This window comes from Macaca nemestrina, chromosome 7, assembly GCF_043159975.1.
Source record: "Macaca nemestrina isolate mMacNem1 chromosome 7, mMacNem.hap1, whole genome shotgun sequence".
Classification (NCBI taxonomy): Eukaryota; Metazoa; Chordata; class Mammalia; order Primates; family Cercopithecidae; genus Macaca; species Macaca nemestrina.
The window spans coordinates 18,666,138-18,688,327 of NC_092131.1; the positions used below are offsets into that span (position 1 = coordinate 18,666,138).

A 22,190-nucleotide genomic window follows, 5' to 3' on the forward strand; every position below is an offset into this window, starting at 1 on the left:
TGCCTCAGCCTCCCAAGTAGCAGGGATTACAGGTGCCTGCTACCATGAGTTCTCCTTCCATGTTTGTCTACCACTGTCTTTTTTTCTTGCCGCTACTGCTACTACTATTATTGTTCTTATTGTTAAAGAAGAGATTGAATTGTTTGCTTAAAAAACAGATACTCATTTTTATTTCCCCTCTGCTCCCCTCCAGATCTCTTCCCCTAAATGTTTTATGGCCACACTGTCCTCTGGCACAAAGTCTGAAGGCTCTCCAGGCAGGGCTTAGGCTTAAAGCAAGCTTAGTTTAAAAAAAGAAAAAAAAGTCGAAACTCTTTCTAGAAGAATGTTGAAAGGATGAGAGAAAACCGCAGGCATGGTGGCAGTTACGGTGGTTGATTTTTCCCTCTCTGTTTTCCAGTTTTCTTTGTTTCGTTTTGCTTGTATAACACTAGCTGTAATTTTTTTCCTATTGAAAGATGAAATATGGTTTTCATGGTACAGAACGAACCCAGTTGCCGTCATGAAGTAACCCGATCCACCCGCGTGCCGGGCGGGCCTGCGGAGCGCCTCTCCAGATGTTTTTGTCCTTGCTGCCACCCCACTGGGAACGGAAACCTCCCCTGTCCACGCCATCATCTTCCATCGATCTTACCCTTCCAGTCGGCCTGGGTCTGTTCATCATATTTTCTGGCAATTATCGAGCCCTCTTGGTTTTTCCAAAAACAAGTATGCCCCAGATACAAACCGAAGAGCTTTATTTGGCTTAGCATTTACAGTTCTGTCTGGAGTGAATACGCAGCATCCACAAGAGGAGACCACGTTTGGCCCAAGCTCATCTCCTTTAAAAGCACGTGTCCCTGACCAGGCTCTGGCCCTCAGCGCTTGGGCCTCCTTTATTCCGCATGACACTTACTTAGTATTTGCGCTTCTGTACTGGGCGGTTTACCCACTATGTTAGTCCATTCAGGCTGCTATAATAAAATACCTCAAAATGGGTGGCTTACAAGCAACAGAAATTTATTTCTCACAGTTCTGAAGGCTGGGAAGTTCAAGATCAAGGGGCCAGCAGATTCCGCGTCTGATGGGGCTTGCTCTCTGGTTCCTAGAGGGCGTCTTCTTGCTGTGTCCTCCCATAGTGGAGGGGACCAGCTGCCCTCTAGGGTCTCTTTTATGAGGGCTGTCATCCATTCATGGAAACGGGAGAAGTTCCCTTATCCCGCTCCCAGGGCGTGTGACAGGGATGCACCTCGCTTCTTCGGTGCCCCAGTGCTCAAACTCCTAAGAGGGGCATGTAGACGGGCAGGTTGTGGGGAGCGTTTTTGGGCTCTGACCTCATCTAGGGTTGAGTGTTTACAGCTCCCGAAGTCCCTCCCACTGGGCCTGTGTTACAGGGCGCTCTTTCAGTTTTGCCGTCTGCAGGCAGCTTGTGTTAATCAGCTCAGTCAGACTCTCTGCCTTATCGCAGAGGTGGATGGGGAGCCAGAAGGTGGTCTTCCCCTGGCGTGGGGCAGCCTAGTGACCAGACTCCCCTCCAATCACCCCCAGCCAAATTCCACGTTGTCCCGCCGTCGATGGCCTGCTGTTGTCTGTTGGTGTCTGTCGATGGTGTGTTGTTCTGCTCCTCTTAACGTCCAGCCGCTTACGTCAGTGCCAAGTAGGGTCTTGGGTTTTTGTGGGCACAAGATGGGGATGTGGCAGGCCAAAAGGCAACTTTTTGGGCACGAAAACAGAAATGGCTGTCCTCATTTAGGTCCTTGGGCACAGGCCCAAGGGTGTAGCCCTTGCCAGGGTCCCCGCCCTTCTGTAGCCTGCACTTCCCGTATCATCATGAGGGCCCCTCCCTCATGACCTCATCACCTCCCAAAGGCCTCACCCCCTCATACTTTCACCTTGGTGACTCGGTTTCAACATAGGAGTTTTGGGGGACACACACATTCTGATCACAGCACCCCATAGACCATGTGGCTAGAAAGTAAAGAGCTTGACTTTTTTTTAAATCGAACACATTCAAAAAAGAAGGATCTTTCAAAGTAGACTCCTGACATGCAGAATACTTGTCCAGGGATGTAGCCATTCTTAATAACCATTCTAGAAAATTCTGTGGAGATTTTCTTTAGAACCCGTTTCCCATTCAATCACCAGAAAATCAGCTCTTACATTATGGTTTAGACTAATTTTTAAACCCAAACTGATTGTTTTCAACTTCTTTGCCCAGTGGGCCTGAGTTTAGGGATCTTCCCCACACTTCAAGACAGAACAGTAACTCCCACAGGTCCAGGGCAGCGTGCGCACATTCCTGTTTCTCTCCCAGTAGTGCGGTGTTGCAGGTGAATATTGTTAGGTGGAAAACTTAATCCTTTTATTTCCATGATACCTTTATGTATAGTCGTAGTCCTGAATCTACATTTCCATACTTAACTGTGTCTAAAATGAAATACTCATTAACAGCGTAACGATATCTTTTGTTCTCAATGATGGATGGATGAATGGATAGACAGATGGACGGATGGATGGACAGACGGACGGATGGATGAATGGGGCTGACGTTTCTTTGTATCAAATTGAATATGCGCTATTCAGGGAAAGCAAAAGCGATGGCAGTTATATATCGTAGCCTTCTCATTGTACCCATGTAGGACTTCCCAGGAACCAGGCTCTGCTTTAGGTGTGAGGCAGACAGTAGGTGAAGGGCCCGTGTAAGATAAAGGAAAATGCAAATGCTTTTTTGGTGCATTGTTTTATTTTTCAACTGATAATATGTAAGAGTTGTTTCTGAATCAACGCATCTCAGAAAACTATTAAAAAAAATTTTTTTTAAATACCAAGCGTTTGATTTGCTTTTCTATTTTTTTCCTAGTCTATTTTCTGGAGGAAGATTTGACTAGAGAGAGTAAAGGCTGTGTTAAAACTGAGGCCTAGAGAGAGCTCGGTACCCATGAGACCTGCTGCTAGAATCAGCAGTCCTGAATTCACTTTCCAAAGTTCTGTGGGTTTTTTCGTATTACTTAGAAAGAAATACCTGAGCCTGGGTAATTTATAAAGAAAAGAGGTTTATCAGGCTCATGGTTCCATAGGCTGTACCACTTCATGGTGCCAGCACCAGCGCCTGATGGAGACCCGAGACTACTCCCACTCATGCGAAATGCGAAAAGGGGAGAAGTCACAGAGTGAACGGGGAAACACGAGAGATGGGGGAAGGGAGGGAGGTGCCAGGCTCTTTTTAACAACCAGCTCTCATGGGAACACAGAGCAAGAACTCAGGACCACAAGGACAACTCCGAGCCATTCACGAGGGATCCTCCCTGTGAACCAAACACTTCCAAGGAGGTCCCACCTCCCATGCTGGGGATCAGACTTCAGCATGAGCTTTAAAGAGGTCAAGCACATTAGACTGTAGCACATTACACATCCCCTTCCAGGTGTTTGAGAAGCAGCTTTCTAGTAAGGAAATCAAAAGGCAAAACCTTTTGTAACAAAGAGATCATCTCAGCAGAACGGTGGTTTATGGCATAGTGGGACCGGGTGTGTGATTCAGTATGGTAGAAGTCTACCCAGAAGGAACATGGTGAGGTTTTGTTCTCAGACTACGTCCTGTGTCTCTGTAATGAGAGTCAAGTGTCAGGTCTGGGAGCATCACTGGCTCCGTAGTTCCTTTTTAAATTCTTTTGAGTTAGTATAAGACATACATCCCCAGGCAAAGTGAGCCTCTGTTCAGAGTCACCCTCCAGTTCTTCAGTGCTCGAGCATTGGGGAGGAAGACAGTGGAGAGGTGGGCACACAGTGAGTGTGTGCCTTGAAGCCCTGATGGCAGGGTTCTGTGTGGTGTTTATTCTCGCTAACACACCTGCCAGTGTCACTCTGAGATGCAAGCTTTCCTTCTGGAAAAGATGATTTGCACATTGACGTAGTTGAAGACAGAGCTAATGAAGATGTGGTGCACGTGGAAATGTTCAGTTCTCAGCACTGACAAGCGCTGCCATGCCTGCTAGGGCCAAGCCACTGTGAGCACCCCCACAGCTGTGGGAAAGTTGGTGCAGGGGTTACCAGCAACCACGAACCCTTTTACTAGAGGAGGAAGTGGCTTCTGGCGTGGGAACTGGGCAGGAGCTATCTTCCAGTAAGTGGAGAGAAGTGATGGTTGGGGAAAGCCAGTCATTGGGGAAGATGACCTTATAGCATAGAGAGGGGAAAACAGACTCAAGAAAGATGCACTGGTGGTCCTGGCTGGCCGTGCCCAGGCCTCTATGCTCTGAGCATCTCCCTGGGCTTTTGGCTCTGGTCTCAAGGGGCTTCCTGGTCCCACCTCTGGCTTCTGGCCTTGGCACATCCTTTCTCTTGGACACCAGTGTGGCCGGGCTCTGAGGTGCTTAGGGGTGTCTCTTGGGAGTCCCCATTCCTGTTCCTGCCCTATGGAAGCCTTGTTGCACCTGAGGCTGGCTCCAGTCCCCTCCTGGGTGGTGAGCTTCAGCTGTAACACTGGATGAAGAAACCAGGAGCAAGCAGGACGTTTTCAAAGCAAAGAATGCCAGAGTCCAGAGGGCTTCGGCATTAATCCCCCTTTCCTCCCTCCCTGCAGGGTCGGAATCCCCTCCACGGCAATCCCAAATGTCCCCTCCCCTTTGCACATGGCTATGAGTTACAGCATCCCCAGAGAGGGGCGACCCAGGAGACAGAAACCAGAGAATGCAGTAAGCAGAGGTTCACAACTGGATGAGATGCAAAGGGGAAAGGACTTCAGAGGAATGTGTAGTTTCTCATTCATCTATGGGAAGCTTTAAAAATTTTTAAAAATACGTAAACTGACCTCAGACAAGCCCAGCACGATTTAACAAGCCAAAGAGAACCAAATGAAAACCTCTTGCCTCTTCAATAATTGCCCTGTCTTATTACCCATGGGACAGGATCACAACTTGTTCTGGGTCATTTGTCACCTTTGCCCTGGGATTCAAATCTAGAATTTTAGGTTTTTTGATACTCTCAGTTTCTGTCTACATGGTTCTTTGAGTTTTCTCCTGGCAGCTGCTAGAAAGATTTTGATCAACTGGTCAAAGATATTAAAGAAGTCAATGTTGATCAGTAGGAAAATTTAGAGTGCCAGATAAAAGAGGTGTCTGAGGTGGCAGTGTCAAAGGGCTGGAGGCGACGCGTTCACTTGATTTGGAAACAAATCAGATTCGGGAATGTGACGGCAATGTGACGCAGGCCTTGCTGCTGAGGCGAAAAGGACCTTAGAATTAAGGGATCCAGAAGACATCAAAGTTAAAGCATTTCTTGTTGCCTGGAGAAAACAGAAACACGGAAGCATCTGCCTGGGGAGTATCGAGGTACTCCTTTCATTTCTCAAGCAGAGAAGCAGCAGGGACAGTAATCGACTCAGAGGAAGTGAGAGGCCCCGAGAGCTTCCAGCCTGGCCATCCTAACACCACATTAGAATTGGGGTACCTGAGACAGCCCCCAGCACCAGGCTCCCAGCCCAGGATGCTCTTTGAGCTCCGTACTTACCTTCCAGTAGCTTTTCCTAGAATCCCCTTCCTGATGAAGTGAAACGAGGGGTAATAGATGGGCAGTTTACGCAAGTTAGAAAGATGCTCCCTGTTGGGGAGCTGACTTGGACAAATATATTCCGAATTTGCAGGGTTCGCTGTGACGCTCCTCCTCGGAGCCTGTAAATTCTTCCTTTAGAGTTCACCAGTCCCTATATTTAAGCTGGAAAGACTCAGGAAATGTGTGAATGGGAGCCTAATACCCAGGGTACCCCCAACGAAATGTAGAGCTTACTTGGAGATGTGTTTGTTAGTTTGTTTTCATCTGTTCTTACCCCTTGGCCCTAAACATTATCCAAGCACAGTCATCTGTTGGGTATCCATGGATATCTAGGACCCCCTAAGATACCAAAACCTCAGGATGTTCAAATCTCTTATATAAAATAGTGCAGTTTTTGTTCTTAGTTTTTGTTGTTGTTATTTGAGATGGAGTCTCACTCTGTCGCCCGGACTTGAGTGCAGTGGCACAATCTTGGCTTACTACAGCCTCTGTCTCCTGGGTTCCAGTGATTCTCGTGCCTCAGCCTCCCAAGTAGCTGGGACTGACAGGCACCTGCCACCACACCTGGCTAATTTTTTGAATTTTTAGTAGAGATGGAATTTCACCATGTTGGCTAGGCTGGTCTTGAACTCCTAACCTCAAGTGATCCACCTGCCTTCGCCTCCCAAAGTGTTGGGATTACAGGCGTGAGCCACCGCGCCCAGACAAATAGTGTAGTATTTGTATAGATCATTCATCCTTTTCCCTTTCCCCCCGACATCCCTGCAACTCACCTAGCAACTTAATTAGATTATCTTTTGTTCCAACAAACAGCTGTTAGTTTCAGTTTGCTTAATCATTGCTTTGAGCTTGTCTCATGTCTTCAGAGCAACAAGAGTTTGGGGTGTTCTTTGATTCATTTTTTTGGAGAAGAACGGCTGCTCTTGGTGTTCTCTGTCTCCAACTTCCATCCTAAAGATGATGCGTAAAATCACAACTTGGTGTCCACTTAGTGGGAGATTTTTGTTCCCTAAAAAATCCTGCTCATCAGAAGCTTGTGCACTGGGCTCCCTGGCGTCACTTTGTCTCCTGTTTCACTGTGACAAGAACCCCTAAGGTGTTTGCAGTTCACGTCCACAGTGAATCCCATCTCCCGTTTCCCACTTCATCCCTCCTGCTCACTCGGGCAACTTCTTTCTCAATAACCTTCAGCCAAAAGGGAAGTGGAAGAAATATTCATGGCAAATGACGTCAGTAGAGCTGATGGCACCCTGTGTTCTGCTGCCTTCAAGATCAGAGGCGGCTGTTAGAGATATCTTGATTGATTGCAACAGAAGCCAAAGGGTATGGCTCTTACTTCAGTGATTTCAAAGCAACAAATGTAGATATCCTATCTGTCTTAACCGATGCCTAGGGATTTTGCAAAAAGGAGGAAAAGAAAGACGTCAACAACAAAGTGAATTGTATATCTGTTTACTTTTGATGTGTTCTATTTGAGATAGTTTGGTTTGAAGAGCTGCTTTTCTTGATCATAGCACATGTATCTGTGAGCTTACTGTGAGGTTTCTCACCTTTTGGACTGGATCATTCTTTGTGGTGGGGGCTGTCCTGTACACTGTAGAATGTTGGGCAGCCTCCCTGGCCTCAACCCATTAGACGCCAGTAGCACCCTCCAGCTCCCACCCAGTCATGACAATCAGAAACATTTTCAGACATTGCCATACATCCTTGGGGGAAGGAAGTGCAAAATTGCCCACAGTTGAAAATACTGGCTTAGTATACAAGGTGTGCATAAACGCAGATCTACTCAGCATTTCCCCACAAAATCCACAGTTTTGTTTATTTGTTTGCTTGCTTGTTTTCATCTGTTCTTATCCCTTTGTCCCTAAAAGTTATCTATCTAAGCACAGTCATCCCTTGGTATCCATGGGGGATTGGTTCCAGGACCCCGTAAGATACCAAAATCTGAGGATGTTCAAGTCTCTTATATAAAATAGTGTAGTATTTGTATGTGATCTATGCACATCCTCTTCTGTACTCTGTTATCTCTAGGTTACTTATAATATGTCATACAATGTAAATACTATGTAAATAGTTGTTAGACGGCATTGTTTGGGGAATAATGACAAGAAAAAAGCCTGAACGTGTTCAGTACAGATGCAGCCATCATCTAACTACATAGTATACATGTCAGCAACAGTGTAACATTTTCTGGAATTATTTTTCCCTAATATTTTTGATCTTTGCTGATGAAATCTGTGGATATGGAACCCATGGATATGGAGGGCTGACTATATTTTTTCTCCATTTTGGGGGATTAATTAATGCCCCAGTTGTGTCATTCTTAGGCAGAGTTAGAGAAAATGGACAAAGATATTTCAAAGCAGAGAAGTCTAGTAATGTTATAGAAGATCTGGGACCACTTGTCTTCCTTGATGGCTTCTTTGGATGGCTTCCTTGATTTACTGCGACAACCATTCTTCACCTTTCAGACACTTCAGAATTCCCTGACAGATTCCTACAAAGATTCCTTCAGCTAGGGTGGAGCCTGATGTTTGGTTTTCTGGGGTTCCCATGGAATTTCACTGCACATCTGGAGGCTTATTCCCTGGGGAACATCCAGTACTTCTCCCCCAAGCTGGGTGCCAGACCTCAGGCAGCTGGATTCACCCAGCAGCAGATTGGACAAGCCATCCATTCACTTGTTCACTAACTATCCAGCACTCCAGATGTTCCAGGCACTGTTCTAGGTGCTAGGGAACACCCTAGTGTATGTATCTGACTATGTACCCATGTTCTTTTTTTTTTTTTTTTTTTGACACAGTCTCACTCCATCGCCCAGGCTGGAGTGCAGTGGCACCATCTTGGCTCACTGCAACCTCTGTCTCCTGGGTTCAAGCAGTTCTTACGCCCCAGCCTCCTGAGTAGCTGGGACTACAGGTGTGCACCACCACGTCCAGCTGATCTTTATATTTTTAGTAGAGATGGGGTTTCACCATGTTCGCCAGGCTGGTCTTGAACTCCTGACCTCAATCAATCTGCCACCTTGGCCTCCCAAAGTGATGGGATTACTGGCACAAGCCACCACGCCCAGCTTACCCATGTTTTTATATCTGATCTTTTCTGTCTGTGTGTCATCTATTATTTGGTATTTTTGTTTGTTTGTTTCTTGAATTTATTTTATTCAGTTAAAGAGATTTCATCATCCTATAAGACTCCTCAGGTGTGAGGGAGAGCAGGGAGAGCTGGAGAAACACATTAGCCCTGTGGAAAATCACATGATTTCTAAGACGGTAATGGTTATGACTCTTAGGCTTTCTCTGTGGGAAGTGTTTCATTGTCATTGTTTTGTTAGGTGGGTCAGCTCAGAGGTGCTGTAGGCAGTGCTTACATTTTTGCAGCAGGTGTATATTGCAGTGTGGATTGAAGCAGGGGCTTCCTGCTGGCCTTGTATTCTTAGTTTGTTAAAGCAGATGGCCTCTCCAAGTCACTTCCCTCTGAAACTCAGTCCCAGAGGAAGGGGAGTGGACATGCTTAGAAACCACACCAGGAACCCACAGAATACGCACACCAGACTTGATGGATTCCTGTGAAGTAGACCTGGCAGGGACCTATCAGGACAGACCATGGCTTTCTGGAGGCAATAGTATATTCTCCCAGCCTTACTAAGGCTGTTAGCTGCCCCTAAGGTCTTTGGAGTAGATGCCCTATTTGGTAGGTGTTCCTTGGAATCTGTAGCTCTGGCAACCACAAGTCACAGAGGGAGGAGCAAGTCAAGGGATATTACAGAGCAGGAACTATGTGGAAAGGGATGAAAAACCAAACCGGCCCCTTCGAAGTCTGCAGCCACCCACCCATCATTTTAAAATGAGTGGACTCAGGCACAGCAAAATGAAAGGAAAGTCAGCAGACCCAGGACTTAAAACCCAAGAATCCTCATGTCTAGTGCAGCGCTTTTCCCATCCTGTCCGCAGAGGAGAAGCCTCTTCCACAACCAAAGGAACCATCTCAACAGTTTGAGAAACTGAGGCTCAATATTTCTCTTCGCCCAAATAGCTGGACCGTGGGTTCTGGAAACTGTGTTACCTGTTCGTCTCCCTGCAGCATAATATAACTGTGTGTGTACATTCAAAACAAGAGGATTTGAAAACATCTTTAAGATGTGTGACCGTTTTCCAGTCTCGTACTATAGAGAAGAGGCAATGTGATAAGACAACTGCATTAAAGATGAAAATTGAAATAGGCTGCTGGGAACCGGTCCAGAGGAGAAGTAACGTTTGTTACTGAAGCATGGGCAAAGGAGGAATTTTTTTTAATATGGGATTTGAGATTAGCTCAGTTTGGATAATGGTTGGTCATAACTGTTCAGCACCCATGACAGCACGTGTGGTGTGAGGCTGAATGAACCAGCAATCATTGATTTGGTTCCTGAATTAATTCAGCACCCATGGCAGCATGCGTGGTGTGAGGCTGAATGAACCAGCAATCAATGACTTCGTTCCTGAATTAGGATGCTGAATTAGGTACTGATGGGAGGACCCTCCCCATCCAAAAATTTAAAGAGTGGCACTTCCTTGTTCTCTTGTACCCCTCTGTCTCACTTCATTCCCCCTGAGATACAACATGAAGCACTCCTGCCAAGTGGGTCTTCATTCCTAGAAAGAGTTCCTGGCCAAAATGCCTGTCTCTTTTCTTATGCTGATAAACTGGGTTGGACCCTCTAGGGAAGATCCTACAAAGCCAATCCACTGCTCCCCTCCTAGAGATCTCGTCCCGGGCCCTTTATCCTTCACAATCAGCTATGCCTCTGAAGCAGAAGCCCCCGCTATCCACCAAACAGCTACCCAGTCCCCTGAAATAATTCCAGACACAAAGCTCCAATGTCTTTGGTCAAAAGCATCCTACCACGATAGCGTGCCTGCATCAGAAAGTTCCTCTGCTATCTAAAGAGGTAAACCACCAGTAGTCTCTCTTGACCACAGAAAATTTAGACTTTTTTATAGAGACCCAGAGTGTGCTGATGAAAAGGAGCACATTACCTAAGGTAGAGAGCGGGAGTGAGCCCCAGAGAGAGGCACAGGAGGGAGAGAGTAGGGCAGCACTGTATCCTCATAGGAAGGGGTGGGGTGGAGAGATCCAAGGGAGGGGTGTTTGGGTGAGGGGACTGGGAGAAGCGTGCCCAGAATCTGTAGGTTGGAGTACCGTGCTGAGCACAAGTTATATAATCAACTCAAATACTTTCTTTCTACCTTCTGGTAGTTTGCAATCTAAAGAAAAGGGAATGCCTGTACAAACAGTGCAGTGTGTTTTTATGCACAAAAATCTCACTGTAGAAAAACTTTTGATACCATATACTAATATAAAAGGCTGACGAAATTTGTTAAGTGAAAAAAATTTTAAGTTGCAGGAAACTGTTTTCCATATAAAGTTATTTTTTAAAAAGATAGATTTGCGTGCATGAGTAAGTATATATGTGTGTATTTGTTTGTATTTCAATGAATGTATATATATATGCTTATTTTTGCATAGACAATTTCTGGACATATATATAAGAAAATATGATTTTGAAAGTAAGCCTATAGGGAAGGCATTTATCTCTCAAATTATATCCATCCAGTGTTTTGTTTTTGTTTTTTTTTTTACAGTGAACACACATTACTTTCATGACTTTTAAAAAGAGGGGAAAAACTTAAGTATTTTAATAATAGATAAGAGTAAGCATTATAGTGTCTCTTCTCTTTGGAGAGGAGAGACAGGAGGTTGTTGGCTCTGAAGACAGAAGCACTGACAGGGTGTCAGGGTGTGACAAGGAGAAAGGCATATGAGATGTTCTAGCAGAGAGTCCAGGACACTTTTCCATAGAAGGTTATCAGACTCATTAGGCTGCTTGGTGTTCACCCCAGGAGCCAAAGAGGGTCCTTCTGGCATTGATCTACAGTGCTAGGTCTGTGCTTAACCAGCTTGCTGGATAAGGAAAGAGGTCTGAGTGATGACGTCTATTTTTGTTTGCCTGTCAATCTGGATATTGAACCCAGAAAGTGTTATATCTAGTACACTCACAAATGAAAACCAAAAAGATGACACTTGGGAAATCTGCAATTTTAGGGTAGGCTAAGATTTCTTAGAACACAAAAGACACTAAGCTGTAAAAGAACAAAATGGTAAACTGGACTAAGTAAAAATTGAAGACTTCTGCTTCTTAAAAGACACTCTTAGGAAACAGAATAGTAAACCATGGACTGAGAAAAAAACATATATCTCATAGAGGACTTATATTCAGAATATTTTTAAAAATCTTACAACTGAAGAATACTAGTTGAACCACCTAACTAAAAAATAGATAAAAGACTTCAACAGACTTTTCATGTAAGATACGAATGGCCATCAAGCACATGAAAAGATGCTCAAGGTTATTTGTCATTACAGAAATATAAATGAAAACCACAGTGAAATATCACTATATATGCCCTAGATGGCTAACGTTTTTAAAGATTGACAATTTCAAGTAGTGGCAAAAAATATGGAGCAACTGAAACTCTCCTGCATGGTACACGCACCCTCTTTGGAAAACAATGTAGCGATTCTCTGTAAAGGTAAACATACGTTTACCAGCAATTTTCCAAGAGAAATGAAAACGCAGGTTCAAAAAAGACTGGTATAAAAGTTTACAGCAGCTTTTGTATCATATCCAAAACTGGAAACAATCCAATGTCAACCTACCGGTGAATGAATTGTGGTATATCCATTCAGTGACTACAACTCAGTGATAGCCATAAGGAATGAACTATTGACACCACATCTTTGATGAATAACAGAAGGCAAATCTATGGTTGTCCAGACTAGGGGTAGGTATGTCTGCCAAGGGGTGCAAGTAAACTTTGGGGTGATGGAAATCTCTATCTTGGCTATGCTCTTTATCTTGATGATGGTGGTAACAGTGGTGTCAGAACTCTTAAAACTCTACACTTAAAATGGGCACATGTTCTTGTATGTAAATCATCCCTCAGTAAAGTTGATTTTTGAAACAATGGCACTCGCTGTACTCCCCTGGGGAAGGGCTGGTACTGTAGTATGCCAGTGTGCATAAACATTTTAATTTTCTCCTACCATTTGCAGTTCTTGCATTTGCCAATTCACTTACTAAGATGTCAAGAGAGGAGAATTCCAAGCCTTGCTCTCTGCTCCATTCTGCCCATAGGGCTACTTATTCAGGAACTGATCCTTTCAGAAGGGAGAGTGGGGCTGTAGGAATGCATTGTGAATGAGATCATGTGAAGGCTGGGGGTTGCACCTGCCCCAAATGACCGGAGACCAGCACTAGTTCCATGATCACATCAGGATTTTTATCTGTGGAGGCATCAGGCATGGCACATCTGGTTTGAAGGAAAGACGGGGGACACGTCCCTCAGCATGCTGCTTTTTTTTTCAGTTTATGTATCTGTTTGGCTTGGCTGGGTGGGGGTGGGGGGTCACAGGTGGATGCTCTACAAATCCAAAGCACCCCCCCAAGTGTGCCTTGGGAATGCCCCGCTTAGGTTCTCCCACATGTGTGATTATTGATGGGATACTTTTCCTTTAAGGTTTCCTTTCTCTCTTTCTGTTTTCTTTCTTTCACTATGTCTTCTTTTTATTTGTGTCCCTCTACAATTTCCTTTAATGTGTTTTTGAAGAATACGGAAATACTTCCTTTAATTTTCTGGCCATATAAATAGAAAAAGACTCCAGACTTCCTCCCTGTGTTTCCTCTTGTTCTGGGCCCAGCAAACCTCCTGGCCACTGAGGAAAACTTTGGGTACGAGTCACCTGTGGAGGTAGGGACCATGTAGCCAGGCCAGCCATGGTCACCTGTAGCAGTTGCGTTCTCAGTAATGGCAGAGACCTTTTGCTTGGCAGGAAAAAATCATTTTTCTTGGCTACCCCCTGAGAAAGGAAAAGGCCATTTCTAAAAGGAGGGGCAAGAGGGAAAGGCCTGTGGCCTTAACAGCCCCCCCTCAGGAACTGCTTGTCCCTTGTGACTTGTGAGATGCCAGCAAGAATGCTGGGGCTGTGAGTGCTACTTCCAGGCAACAGGCCCTGTGGGGCACCAAGGGACCCAGGGCAGTGGGAGCCACAGGGGCAGTGGGGAGAACTTTTAATTTTTTAGTTGAATGGTTTTATATATATAAATATATATGTTTTTATATATATTAAATATATAAAATCATTCAACTAATTAATATGTAAACTATTTTATAATAGTGTATATATAAACCATATTAACCATTATATATAGTAGTATATATTAACTATTATGTATACTATTATAAACTGTATAAAGCTTAGTCGATATTATATATTATATAGTTTACATAGTTTATATTATATAGTTTATATTACATATAACATATAACATGTTATATATTATATAACTCATATATTGTTATAAACTTATATACATTATAAACTAATAGTTTATAATATATTAACTATTATATGTACTAGTATATATAAACTATAGTTTATAATATATAACAAATTATATATAATTTACAATATATAAATTATATTATATATTATAAACTATAACATACAACTATTATAAACTAATATTTTATGTATAATTTATAGTATATTAACTATTATATATAATAGTATATATAAACTGTATACTATTATATAATAATATATATTTTATTAATGATTATATATAATATGCATAATTTATATATTATATATAAAAGTACTTAATATACTATTATATAATGGTTAATATATCTTAATATATAATATTAATATACATATATAAAGTGCATTGTAATTAATATATAATTAATATATATTAATATCAGTGAGAAATGGTGACTGTTTAAGGTATTTCACCCCTGGAGTTGCCAAATATATAAACTATATATATACTATTATATATAATAGCTAATATAGTATGTATATTATCTATAATAGTTTGTATATATTTGATTAATGATTAATTATATTAGTTGATATATTATATATAGTAGTTTACATATACAATATATATACTAATATCAGTGGGAAATGGTGACTGTTTTAGGAATTTCACCCCTGGAGTTGCCAAATAAGTTAATTTACTTGTTTCTCATATAATGTACTTATTAAAATAAACTTTTAGTCCATTATGGAGTGTAAGTAACAGGCCTTCTGCAGGCAAAATAGAAAAAAACTCTTCAGAGTCAAGGTCTATTTTTTTTTTCTTTCTTCCTTGAGACCTTGTCTTTGGGAAGCAGTGTCGTCCGTATCATTAATTGCTTGTGGGCCTCTTTTTACCACATCGTATTACTCCGTTGGAATTAAACCACACGTATAAAGTATGAAAAAACGTACTTTTTTAAACATTAAAAAAGTAATTTTCTAGCATAATACCCAAAATAAAGTGCCATGGAGCCATTAGTAGTAAATTGAATTTTTTGGTATGTAATTTGTACAAAAACCGACAAGTGCGAGCCCCTTGTCCCCCATCATTAGTCATTGGGTTTAGCGGACACAGAGGCAGTAATCTGCAAGGGAAGGCATTTTGATGTCGACTTCAATTGCACACTTCATTTATTTGGACAGGGCACAGGCGGCAGCTTCTGTCATGCGGCATCACCGCACTATTAGTGAATTTCGCCCCAGGGCAGCTGGGACGCTGTGCTGGGGCAGATGTTCTTTTCAGCCTATTCAGTGACCATTCTTGGGGGTTGTTTACTGTTGTCATGGTGACCTTCATTTCCATAGCAGCAGAGCTGCTGTTTCTCAGAGGAAAATGAATTTAGTTATAAAAGGATAATATTTTTCTCTGTCTCTATATAACCTGCCATCTGTCAACTGGTGGATCAGTAAGGATTCAGAAACCTATTAAGAATTATAGCAATGAAGTGATGAGTATTTTTTTTTTTTACCCATATTAAAAGCAATAATAGCAGTGGAAGCAAACATTGTGCCCTCAACATCAGAACTTTAATTTTTTCTTTATATTTTAAGTGCTTTTTTTAAATGCCTTCACCACCTCCACACCGCTGTTACAAACACATAACCTCGTGAAACACAACTTACATTCTGCTGACAAATGGAAATGACCAGATGTCTTGTTTGTATCTCACTAGATGCAGGTGTGTTTAATGCTTTCCTGATGCTGTGAGCTTTCCCCAGTTCATTAAAGATTCCTATGGCTGAACTTCCTATTGTCACTGACTCTCCTGCTCCTCACCCCAGGGTAAAAGCTATGGGGGTGCATAGATCAGCAATTTATCAGGAACATACGGTGCAAATTATAAAATTAACAACATGAGAAGAGACCATGCTTGTGTGATGAAAAATTTACTAACATGATCCTTAAATCTCATTCTAGAACACGTTTTCTTCTTCTCAGATCCCACTGGGAAGAATGTCGCCTTGGGGATAGCTCATCTAGTTCCTGGATATTTTTTTTTTCTCTGTTGCATTCATGAACTGTAACTTGCAGGGGGAAAAACACACACACACACCAGCCCCGTTGTAAATAATGTTATTTATTGGTTGATTTTTCCAGATCCTGACATTGATGCTGCCAGTGCCATGATGCTTTTGAATACTCCCCCTGAGATACAAGCAGGTTGTGAGTAGATATTTCTATAGCCTACAGCACCATAGTTTGTGAACTTAACCTTCTCATTTATACACCAGGTCATAGGAAGAACTAATGCTAAAGTAGAACGTCCCTTGTAGAATCACTTTAAAAGCTACATAAGTCCATGATTACATGCATATGCATATAAACATGCAGCCATGCGTATGTATGAATGAATGCATAGGTATATTTCCAAGATGAGAAAGTTCTCATATAATTTCAGGACTTAAGACGTGGGGAAAGGGAAACAGATCCTTTATTGAGTCCCAGTGGAGAGGCCTTCCTTGCTCCTGTAGGTATTGCTCCTGTGAGTTTGTAGTTTCTCCTAGAAGAGGCTACATGGGGTCAACTTAACCATAATGGACTGGAGCAGTACCCATTTTTAGAAATTTCTTTCTCTTCTGGGACCTTATCGCCAGCCTGCCATTTTGGAGAAGAGTCTAGTGAAATAGGCCTGTTGGAGCCTGGAATATCTTTGAAATGAAACCATGCTACCAGCTTGGACCATTTCCACCCAGCCTCCCAGGCTGCCGCAGATAGCAGGGCAGGGCTGTTTAGCTAAGCAGGACTCCCATCCTCACCTTCTGTTGGCCTTGAACAATGTCAAGTTTGAGACAACTCTTCCTTACTGAGACTTCTTGTCACCACCTGAGGTTTTTCCCATCTCTGGAGCTAGTCTACCATGGTTTTAGAAAGATCTCTTCCCAAGGGATGAAGAATGACTTTGAACAAAGATATCTGTCCCTTCCTCCTCCCAACTCGAGGTCAGTACCTGTGCCCACATTCCACACCCAGCTAGAACCCTGTTGGACACACAGACAGCTGGTTTACCAGGGTCTGCTCAGCTCGTTGTTAAGACATTGCTGCGTTACAGCCTCTTACTGATGAAACACACTGGTGAAGACATGGTGACATGAAGCAGCAGACACCACTACAACACTGCCACGTAGGGGCTGGCACTCACCTGTCTCCTTCTTATGGCTAGGCCTTCAGCTCATTTTGGGTTCTGGCTCTCTGAGGGCCACGTGGCTGGCTGAGCAGTGGGGAGTCTCTGCCTTTGGAGTGGATGGTACTTCACACAGGAAAACATCCATCCTCAGACCCAAAACAGGTGCCTTTTGTTAGTAGTGGACTACGTGGAGTTCCAGGCCATCCATCATAGCCCCCCTGCTTGTCCAGCCTTCCTGACAGCTTTAAGATATTTGACTCCAACCTTTCTTATTTATTCCTATTTTAAAAGACCCAAGAAATTCAGCTGAGCATTCTCAGGGAGGCTTGTTCCTCTGCCTGGAGCTGCCATTACCTGTTCCGAACAGTCTAGAGTTCTGATTCTCTCTTTCTAAACTCAGACCTCCAGCTATTGCAATGTTGGACTCCCTACACCTCTGACATGCAAACGCCACTGCTAAGCAGATACTGGTCTAGCTGTGTAACTAGCAGTTAACCTGGAGTGTGGTTTTTAAATGTTTTTATATTTCAGAGAAATATGTATGTTTTTAATTTTTTTTTTAAATAAACTTCCATTCTTAGATGGCATTGCAGGAAAAGTACAGACCAGATTGTAATCAAGTTCCAGGCTGAAAAGATTTCTAAAATTAAGTTGCATAACTCAACCCAGTGGAAACATTCTGATTTCATCAGAGCCGTGTAAGATTCGAGCACCTTCCTTTGCACCCAGCCACTACACAGTGATCATTAGCTTAACAAAAATACTTCCAGCTGGTTGCTGAAGTTCAGAGGGAAAATGGGATTATGGACTTCTGCTAGAAGAGGCTACATGGGGCCAGCTTAACCATAATGGACCTGAGCAGTACCCATTTTTAGAAATGTCTTTCTCTTCTGAGACCTCATCACCAGGCTGCCATTTTGGAGAAGAGTCTGGTGCAACAGGCCTGCTGGAGCCTGGAGTATCTTTGAAATGAAACCAAGCCAGGCAAGGGGACTGATGGATCATTCACAGATCCCCAGCAGCTTCCATAAATGTCCATGATTGCTAGATTCTTGAGCATGGGTAGGAAAGGAAAATGGTTTCTCCTGATGAGTAGACGAGTTGTTTTCGGTGTTCGCCACCCCTCTCCATCTCTAACACTCCAACTGTAAATACTTCTTTTTCCAGGGTAGCCACACTCCTGTTTACACTGAAATGCTGATTTTGAGTTTTACAAGCTCAGTGTTCATATTTTGAAGCTGTAGGCTCATTTTTAGAAGGCTTTTTTTAGAAGACTATTACCGCTGTGTGAGAAATCCAGCCACAGCCTTCATGAAAGCCCCAGGCCAAGAATGGAGCTCCAAGACAGTGGAAGGAAAGAACCCAGGGTGCCTCCAAAGGTCATAGAAGGAGATGCTCATGGACAGGAGTAACAGAAAAGTAAATGTGAAGACTGGGCAGAGAGTAGGGACACCACCTTTGCATTCACTGTCCCATCTGACCGCCAGCCCTGGTTCAATGCCCTGGAGGTCAAGGGCAAGCATAGTCAAGGGGCAGGTTGTAAGGACCCCGAGGATTGGAGCAGTACCTTAGCAAGGGAGTGAAGATGCACGGAGCATCTTCTCCGTGCACTTGGGAAGTCACTGGCCGATCCTGCCCATAAACCCAACCAGAGGAATATATCTGCAGCTTGTGGTTAGCTCTTTCTGGCTTCACTCTTTCTCCATGCCCCTGGCCCCTGCCACCTTTCTTTTCATTTCACGTTGTATAACGTTATTTTTCTTGGGATTTGAGGCAGTCCTTTGCCTTAAGGGAAAAGCATTACAGACAGAATGATTAGGCAGTCATCCCCTGCCCTGCCGGCATCGCCCAAGGCCTGGAAAAAGTGAGAGGCTATTCCTGTGCAAAAATGGTTAAAGGCAACAGCCAGCCAGCCAGCGACAGTGATGGTGTGTGAGCAGCCTATGTAGGGATGTTTGTGTGCCCGTGTCCCAGTGTGGATATCTCCCAGGTCTTCTCCAGGTTGGGGGGTCCTGCCACTGCCCATGAGTGGGGAGTGTGGCTTCCGAGAGCAACACATTTCCTGTCTGCGCAGAGCCTGTCTGTGTTCCCCCGTGGGCTGGTGCTGTGGCTGGGCCCTGTTTATAGAGCTTCCTCGTGCGGTGCTATTTATAGCCCCTTGTTTTCACCTCTCAGGCTGCTAGATGCCCCTGCTTGCATGGGGGCCACCAACCCAGTCTCTTCTGCTGCTGTTCTGCTCCCAGCAGATAGAGGCTGGGCTGGATGGCTGGAAGGCTTTTCCTTTGTCCTCACCCTTCATAGCCACTCCAGGTCACCAGATGGCAGCCACTTAGATCTTTTCTCTTCCTCCTACCCTTGCTCAGCATCTGTAAAGCTAGCACAAGGCCAGCAGACTGGCCACAGTCCAGGGTCTGAAGCTGAGTAGGTTGCACAAAGGAAATGGCTCAGATGCTGTTGAGAGCCCCAGGCAGAGCAGGCCTCTTTATCGTTGGAGGGTCTGTGTTGCCCCAAGGGAGCCCAGCACACAATGTCTTGCTTGGGCTGGAGTCCCTGTGGGTCCCTCCACCTCTCATTTCAGTCTAATGCTTCACTTGCAGTGCAGCAGCAGTGTGCACCTAGTAAAAACCTCAGGCTGCAACATTTTGTCCTCCTGGCAGCATCCGCTGTGCATGTGACATTAGCCTTTTTAGACTTTGCCTGTTTGCAGCATAGGAAACATTCTGCAAGGAGAGCCACCATGTCTCACGTGCTGTATAGGACACTGCCTTCAGAACAGTCAGCGTGGGACATGGCTGGCTCATTACCTCCCGGACTTTGGATTATGCTCCAGTCAAATCCTTCTGCCTACCCCACCCTCCCCACCCTCAAAATGGCTATGTAGACTAATTCCAGCTTCTAGTATCTCCTTAAGTACCTGCTTTGCAGTGAGTTCCCCTTTGACAAGCCCCGTGAGTCAGCTTTAACCCCAATGGAGGACTCATTAGTCAGGAGAAGCCAGATCTCCATTACTCATCTTCAAAGGCTTATATAATCCCTGTTTGGAAGGTTCCCAGAGACGAACTCTAGATAATAAACAAAACAACAAAATGGAACAAGGGAAGGGGAGGGATTGGGGGAAGGCGTTCCTCCCCCTGCCTGGAACTGGGATGTATGTCAGACACACCAGGCACAGCAGAGGGAGCACAACCAGGAAATAGGCTGTGTCTCCCCGTGCCAGCCCCCTCCCCAGTGCGCTTCCAAGTAAGCAGGTGGAAAGGCCGACTTTAGGAAGGGGAAGGATTAGCGGAATCACCTGCTGCTCAGCTTATGGCCTCTGAGAGAGTTAGCCAGGGCTGCCCTCCAAAGGCAGCAGCAAGAGCTCAGAGGTTAATTTTAGAAGTTGTGAAACACCAAGGAAGCTAAGCCTCAGGAGGGGAGCCGGGGAAGTGCTGAGGGACGATGTAGTGTGGAGGGGTTTGTCCTGGACCTTAGACTTTTTTTTTTTTTTTTTTTTTTTTTTTAAGATGCTCAGGATTGCGTTATCCCATTTAGATCACAGCATCTACAATGAGCGGTGCTGCTCTGTTTGGCTCTCTTCTTATGTGTGAAGGTTGCCTTCTTGCTAGTTAAAACCAGAAAGCTTAGAGTTCCTCTCTAACATCTGAGAACGTGGTTGATGGCAAGTGTGGGAAAGTGTGGTGCCAACGTCCCTCATCCTGAGAGCCTCAGGGGTGGGTATTCTCCCATCTAAAAGACAAATACGTAACTGGCCTAACTTGCAGGGATGATGCTGGAGGCCTGGGCCTTGTCTGGAGAGAGCCACAAATCCGAGGGAGAAGTTGACTTTGAACATCGAGCCCTTTTGATGTCTTACATAGCTGGAGGCCAGTGCATTTCAGTACATCGGGGGCGGCAGATTGGCTGTAAGGTTTTGGTCTTTCGGTGTCTTCGTGTGCTCTGAGGGAAACAGAGTAAAACGAAGGGAAAGAGTAGATGTGCTGGTAGAGAAAGGGCTGAAGGATCGACTCATGTTCCCACCAAGCTTCCTAATGTAGGTAGTGAACAGTGGGCCTCAGAATGCCTTTCTCTAACAGAGCCATTTTAGACTGGCTGTGACTTGTTCTTCAGAAGCCATGTTCCTGACACTTGGGGATGGGGGCAGAAAGGAGAAAGGCAGGGGTGCAGTTAAGTGTCACAGCTGGTTTCTGGCAGCTGGTGAGCAAACACGAACACAGCCTCCATCTCTCCATGGAGAGCACTGCCAATGATGAGGACGGAGAAGTGCCAGGGTTGGCAGAGGCAGCGTTTAGTTGCAGCTCATTTGAGAACAAGCTGCAGGATTCAGAGGAAGAGCTGAGTCTACATGCCAGAAGTCTTGTGAGGTTCAGGAAATAGCTCAGGGAAAGCCTATTAATGCTTCAAGAGAGCTTTGTCCATGAGATTCTCTTTGAAATGAGTGCTGTTCCTTAATCAGGAAGATGTTTTAATAGGTAAATGCAGAGTTAGGAATAACTACAAAAAGCATAATGGGCTGAAAGTATTTCCCCATGTTCTGACCCCATTCAGCCCCGTCCTTGTAGATCATCAGTAAGAGGATGCCAGAGAGGTGATATAGGATGACAGAAGGATGACGGTGACGATGACGACGATGAGCTTACATAACGAACCAGCCACTGAGCTAAGCAGTTGATGTAGCTTATCTTATTTCATTCTCAGAGCAATCCTACAAGGTATGTTTAAGTCTGCTTCACCAGTGAGGAAATGGAGGCCCAGGAAGGTGAAGGCACTAGGCCAAGGCCGAACTGAGGCTGTGTGGCTCAGAGCTTACACTCTTAACCACTGCAGCATACCTCATCCCTGAGGGTTCCATGAGACAAGGAACATCCAAAGAACATGGTCTCCAGTAGGAACTTGGTGACGACTGGCTTCCTTTCCTAGTTTTCCTTTCTGCTGGCCGTACCCCTGGAGCTTACAGGTTCTGAGCATTTGGGCAGAGGACTCTGTCATGTCACACTGTCCCCAGGGGTGCTTTTCTCCTTGATTGGCAGATGCCTTGACGACCATGCCAGGGTTAATAAGAACTTGCGCTCCCTAACTTGGATTTGCTCTGTTCCCATTCCAGGGCTTCCCTTGTCTTTGTCCAACTTGATGTGT

At 44.4% G+C, this 22,190-nt stretch overlaps 1 protein-coding gene and 1 pseudogene across 10 annotated transcripts in view; both read left to right on the forward strand.

The window, feature by feature from the left end:
- The window catches only part of LOC105467570 (forkhead box N3), a 467,055-nt gene that overhangs the window by 416,372 nt on the left and 28,493 nt on the right, over positions 1 to 22,190 (forward strand). For 5 of the 10 annotated variants that reach the window (XM_011717274.3, XM_011717279.3, XM_071099732.1 and 2 more), the window contains one exon: positions 16,031 to 16,096. The exons of 3 other annotated variants lie outside the window; for them this stretch is intronic. In XM_011717274.3, coding sequence (XP_011715576.1) covers positions 16,031 to 16,096 — 66 coding nt within the window. The remainder of the gene's footprint in view (positions 1 to 16,030; positions 16,097 to 22,190) is intronic. 2 more of the 10 variants (XM_011717280.3, XM_011717281.3) reach the window with 1 other exon arrangement.
- Positions 1 to 22,190, forward strand: part of LOC105467568 (adenylyl cyclase-associated protein 2 pseudogene) — a 112,263-nt pseudogene that overhangs the window by 86,585 nt on the left and 3,488 nt on the right.